General features: G+C 34.2%; 1 protein-coding gene across 4 annotated transcripts; it reads right to left on the bottom strand.

The window, feature by feature from the left end:
* Positions 1–252: 252 nt before the first annotated feature.
* LOC105776305 (uncharacterized) lies at positions 253–4,583 on the bottom strand. 4 transcript variants are annotated; one of them, XR_008189691.1, is made up of 7 exons: positions 4,181–4,583; positions 3,948–4,087; positions 3,229–3,369; positions 3,054–3,119; positions 2,702–2,901; positions 1,405–1,494; positions 253–1,231 (listed from the first exon to the last, which is right to left on the bottom strand). XR_008189691.1 is itself a non-coding variant. In XM_052621649.1 (6 exons), the coding sequence occupies exons 1-5, from the start codon at positions 4,359–4,361 to the stop codon at positions 2,725–2,727; spliced, it is 705 nt and encodes a 234-aa protein (XP_052477609.1). In that variant the 5' UTR covers positions 4,362–4,583; the 3' UTR covers positions 253–1,494; positions 2,702–2,724. The 4 variants fall into 4 exon arrangements, 3 of the variants coding, with proteins under 3 accessions (XP_052477609.1, XP_012454339.1, XP_052477610.1); XM_052621649.1 differs by having other exon boundaries at positions 253–1,494; XM_012598885.2 differs by having other exon boundaries at positions 253–1,494; positions 3,054–3,113; positions 4,181–4,579.
* Between the last annotated feature and the right edge of the window lie 1,160 nt (positions 4,584–5,743).

The following is a 5,743-nucleotide window of genomic DNA, read 5'->3' as shown; positions in this document are numbered from 1 at the left end:
CTCATATTTTTTACTTATTATGTTATTTTTTCTATCATTATTGTTGTTTTTTTGCTGTCATTACACATTAAAAGTTATAAAATACAAATAATTTAACATTTGATCATGTTTAGTAAAAATTGAGAGTGATTACACCAAGGTTTAATTAGATTTTTAATAAACATTTATAATTATAGATTTTACAAATTATTTTTGAGATAAATATATTGATTGAGACTTTTGTATAATAAAAAATTAAATTGTCAAATAGTGTCTAAGAAACATAAAACAAAGATAATTTTATTTAATTAAAATTGAAAAGTTCAAATCTAAAGACAATTTTGTTTTAATAAAGTCCAAAAGCTTAAAGCCCAAAAACAATAGAGAAACCAAAATCTGAACCGATTTAGTACGGTTCAGTAATAATTAATTTCTTATATTAAAAATTGGATATGATGTTGACGTACCGGGACCAATTTTTAACAAAGAAAATGAATGAATTTTTTACCTGAACCAATTTACTCTTTAATCTAATATACAATACTTTATTTACTCTTTTTTTTGAATAGGAGCAAATAGAATCCACCTCCTAACATAGGAACCTCCACGATACTTCTACCTCAAAAACACCGATGTAGGCATCATAAGTGAATTCCTTTGTGCGATTTTCTTACCAGTTCTGGAGAATGAAGAACGGACTCGAAGGAACAAACTATGGTTTCAACAAACCCATCATCAATAGCGCCCAAAAACTATAAACATTGGGTACGGATAGGTTTGTATGTACTCTTCGGGCTTTCTGGCCAGTCAATCGCTATGTTGTTGGGAAGACTGTACTATGAGAAAGGTGGAAAGAGCCAATGGTTAGCAACACTTATGCAACTCGCAGGCTTTCCCTATTCTCATTCTTACTATTGCTTCTCGTCTCTCAAAAACTCCGACTGCAACCAATTCTGGCACAGTTCCCCCACCATCCACCCTGGTTCTCGCGTCGATTTATGTCTCCATTGGCCTACTTGTAGCAACATACTGCTTTCTTTACTCGATGGGGTTGTGATACCTTCCCGTGTCTAAATATTCACTCATATTCACAAAAGTTCACCCCTTCCGTAATCAATTCTCTAATCCTTCTCGTGTCTCATGAAGACTCGTCAACTCCAAATGGAGTTTCAAGAGGGAAGAGCGTGATCGGGTTCATATGCACCATTGTTGCATCAGCAGGAAACGGGTTGTACCTTTCTCTGACGCATTTCTGCTTTCAGAAGGTCATAAAAAGGGAATCGTTTTATCAGTCACTAGTCGCATCAAGTGCAATCATGCTGGGACTTTTTGTTACCGGAGAATGGAAAAGTCTAAAGGGAGAAATGGAAGAACATGAACTAGGAAAGACATCATATATCATGGCTTTAGTATGGATGTGCATACTATGGCAGGGTGTCACCATTGGAAGATGTTATTCCGATCCTAGCTGTTATCTTTCACATGTCTACCAGCATTATCTTGATGACCGAGAGTCTAAGAGTGAACACACCAACATAAACGTCAATAATGAAGCTTAAAAAGCTTCCTCTTCTTAAAGCAATGAGTGAAAAATAATGATGCTAGAGTTTAATTACTGCCAATAAAGATGTACCAAAGAAAATAAATGGTCAAATCAATTCACTAACTGCATGAAGCTTATGAGTTTATCTGTTGTCATGAAGCAGTAAATATTGCAAACAATGACTGTATTTTTTTTCTTGTTATGACAATAAAATATTTAAAAGTTAAAACTAGTTCAATATTGAATCAGTCAAGCAAAATCATATAATTTATCTTTCCATTATCATCCATCAAAACGAAACGTTTTAATTTGCATATCTTCAAAATAATATTAAGCAACCAAATTAGAACCTAAAAGAATTTGCACTTCCTCAATATTAATTAATCTTCACGATTAAAAACTTCTTCTACCACCTCCAAATCCATCTCACAAGCAATCAAGGAAGAAAGCTCACCTCAGCATCTGAATAGCAAGAAACTGGTGAGCCCTTAACCCAGAAACTATAAGTGGATCTCATCATCATGTATGCACTTTCGGTGATCTTTGACCAGTCAGCATCCACACTCTTGAGATGACTATACTACGATAAAGGTGGGAAAAGCATATGGGTAACTACCTCTCACCACCTAGGCACCCAAAAGTTGCTTGCACTGTCAAAGAGCAAGCAGCATAGCTTTGGTGCATTCTATTGGACTCTTGCACCTTCCACTATCAACTTTTCCCTTCACAAAAGTTTACTCCTTTTATAATCAAATCACTAGTTCTACTAACTATGTCCTGATATTTCGGAACTGGTCCAGCAAGCCACACTGAAGTCTCCAAAGGAAATATGCATTTGGATTATGCACTGCTTGCAATGGCTTGATCAAAAGCTTCTAAATGGAGAAACACAAGCAGAGGTTTTTGAAATGTTGAACTAGAAACTTATGCCTCAGAAGTTATTTGCCAACAAATTTAAGGACTTAATATTCAGGCAGTGAAATGATACGCTAGAATTATTAAATAACATGCTTTTGTTAATGTGCAACTGTAGCAAATAGAGTCAAATTTTCAAAAGAATCGTGTTGCATTCTATCACTTTTTCTTTTTGGCCAAATATCATGGTCTACTTCAGACCATGTTGCTGAATACACTATTTAAGTAAAAAAAAAAAAACCTTAGAAGTTAAAGTAAGAGTACCCATCAGCAGCAGACTTAATTCACTACATCAGGCAACCAACATAATGAGCTCGAGGGTATTTTCTCTGCAGTTGTGGCCATTGCACAAAGAACTGATCTGCAATCTGTAACTTGTAAAGCAACAGACCACTTAAAGAGAGCCTTTTTACTCTTGCAATGCTCTCAACATAAAATATGGATGACCATCTAATCCCAACAACCTGCAAGCAAAATTTACAAGAAAAATGGCTAACTCCAATTTTCCTAGACGTAGAAATGTTTATGCATTTAACTTTTGGAAAAATTCCATCAGTAATATCAACGAGAGAAAGGCAATACAAAATAATATGGCTTCCAGGGAAAACAGACAAACCTTGAAAATGAAAGCAATTACACATAGAGGAATACAAGTACCAGGGCCATTGCAAAGAACCTGCAACTAAAGTCAAGTTTATAACAAGAAATTTGATTCTGGAATTTTTCTTTAGTAAAAGTAACAAGATTGGAAGGGGAAAAAATGGTTGGACATAACAGAAACAGAAAAATACCACTTGAGGTCTGATTTTAATCATTAGCCACAATGCATGAGCCGTAGCAACTAAAGTTGTCCAGACAGAAGTTACATATGATTGACCAACTTCCCTGCTTCTATAGATTTGCATAAACTCTGCAGAGATTCCCTTGACACCCTATTGTTGAAATAAGTTTAAGAAGTAAACCTCTTATTTGACCAGCAAAAAAGCAAAATGATTATGAAACATAGTTCTACTTCTTAACGATAAGCACAGCTATGGAACCATCCACCATTCAATGTCAAAACTCATTTAAAACTTTAAATTTTACAAACGAATAGAAATGTTTGCAAAAAGTAACTACCAACACACGAAATCGGGCAATGAAAAAAACTGTTAGTCTAGACTGTCCAGTGGATCATACTTGAGGGTCTGCAATTAGGATATCATTTAGAACGAATGATGCACATTCAATTGTGAGGCCATCAAACATTCCAATAAAAAGGAGCTACATTTACCTTAAAAATAACATCGAAAATTAACAACATTGACACATAAAGGGGAAAAGTGCTAAAAAGAATATCAAAATCATTAAATAATAATTCAAAGGATTTTCATTAAATAAAAATATATAAAACGTACACTCAAGAACAAAAATCCACATTAAACAAATTGAAATCCAATGAAAGAAAGTACTAAAAAGAATCCTAGTAGCAATTAATGACATAATGAAAATTTGAAGTAGCCAATTTTACCGAATCAGCCAAAGAATTCTCAAACACGCGAGCTTTCTGAAGACTCATATTATCAGTAGCGGCGGCGATATAAAACCTCGGCGTAAATCGATCCTTTTGTAAAACTAATAAGAGATTAATCATCTCCGCTGTGTGTCCTCCTATACCGATAAATCAATATCCAAAGATCATAATTAAACATCGTGAAGTTTAGAGGCAAATAAGGAAACAGATAAACGAAATTTGAAGCGTACCTGAACCTAAAACAATGAGAGTGCTGAGAGTCTGCTGCGGTGTTCTTTTGTTTAGCGGCTTGCCGGTTCGGTAAATAACGTAAAGAAATCGAACCAATATGATGGTAATGAAGGCGACGAAACAAGTGATTACAAGATTTGGAGATGAATTGGAGAAAAAACAGCTAGTGTTTTTCTCCATTTCTTGATCTAAGTGATATATAAGAAGAAAACAATTCAGAGTAGAGGCTTTGATTTAAAATGTTGATTGTTGAAACAGATAATTAACAAGGATTAAGAGAGGAAATTTAAATTGTGTGATTCGAAATCCAGGGATCAATAAATTTGGAATTAAGAAGAAGATTTTTTTGAGGAAATTGAAAATATTAGTGCATTAAGAAGAAGATTTTCTGATTTTGGCGGAAATAAAAATAAAAATATAAAAAAGTAAACGGATTTTACAAAGAATAAGATTTCGGGTAAATTACACATAAAAGTCTTATTTTTTTAAAATTTACCGAAATTGGCCCGGTATTTTATTATTTACCGGAATGGGCCATTTTTTCCGAAATCGTATCCACGTCAGCGCGATGTCAGGGAATGTGTCAGCAAATCGCGTCCACGAAAGCGCGATTTGCTGACGTGGAAGCAATAATTCATGAACAGTTTATGTTTTTTAGCTTGGAAAGCTTTGAAAGGCCATAACTTTTGGCTCGGTTGTCCGATTGAGACAATTTTTTTTTGGTTTTGAATAAATTTTCGAGATCTACGCGTTGGCAAACAGCCGAAGGTAGTTTGCTGCAGTTTTCATCGAAAAAAATCCTTTTTTGCCTCTAAATTTTGATTTTTTCGGTTTAAAATTGAATTTTGAAACATTCAAATCATTATTTTCCTTATTTATTTGAAGTAAACACCGGATTTTTTTTACAGAATTGTTGTATTATTTTTTCTAATTTGACACGTGTATGGAATAGGTCCGATAAATCATTAGAACGTAAGTAATATAATTAAGATAATAATAGTATTTTTATCATATGTCAATTAATTAGTTTAGCTTAGTTGGTTAAGATGCTTGCTCTTTCCCTTAGTACTTTGGTTCAAATCTTGTTGGTAATAATTTTGAATCTTTTTGTACTTGTTGCATTTATTTTTTAATCAATTAACTCTTCAATATTACATTAATATATATTATTAGTACACTAGTATAGACGGATTGACAATTTGAGCTAGAATATTATGAATATTAACTACAATACATAATTTGAGCTACATATTACAGTAATACATTAATATGTATTTTTAGGGGCAAAATACCAAAAAAAGGGCAAATTACACATAAACGCCCTATTTTTTTTTAAATTTATCGAAATAGGCCCGGTATTTTATTATTTACCAGAATGGGCCATTTTCCCCAAAATCGCGTCCACGTCAGCACGATGTCAGGGGACGTGTCAGCAAATCACGTCCTCGTAGGCGCGATTTGTGTCCACGTCAGCAAAGCGTGCTGACGTGGACGCGATTTGCTGACACGTCCCCTGACATCGCGCTGACGTGGACGCGATTTTGGGGAAAATGGCCCATTCT

The sequence above is a fragment of the Gossypium raimondii genome, chromosome 10, assembly GCF_025698545.1.
Source record: "Gossypium raimondii isolate GPD5lz chromosome 10, ASM2569854v1, whole genome shotgun sequence".
NCBI lineage: Eukaryota > Viridiplantae > Streptophyta > Magnoliopsida > Malvales > Malvaceae > Gossypium > Gossypium raimondii.
This window is presented reverse-complemented; position numbering and strand designations above follow the sequence as displayed.

Coding starts and splice junctions, on each gene's coding strand:
- LOC105776305 (XM_052621649.1), bottom strand. CDS start 4,361: ATGGAGAAAAACACTAGCTGTTTTTTCTCCAATTCATCTCCAAATCTT. Junction 3,370..3,947: donor AGAATTCTTTGGCTGATTCG/GTAAAATTGGCT, acceptor TTTCAACAATAG/GGTGTCAAGGGAATCTCTGC. Junction 3,120..3,228: donor TTAAAATCAGACCTCAAGTG/GTATTTTTCTGT, acceptor ACTTGACTTTAG/TTGCAGGTTCTTTGCAATGG.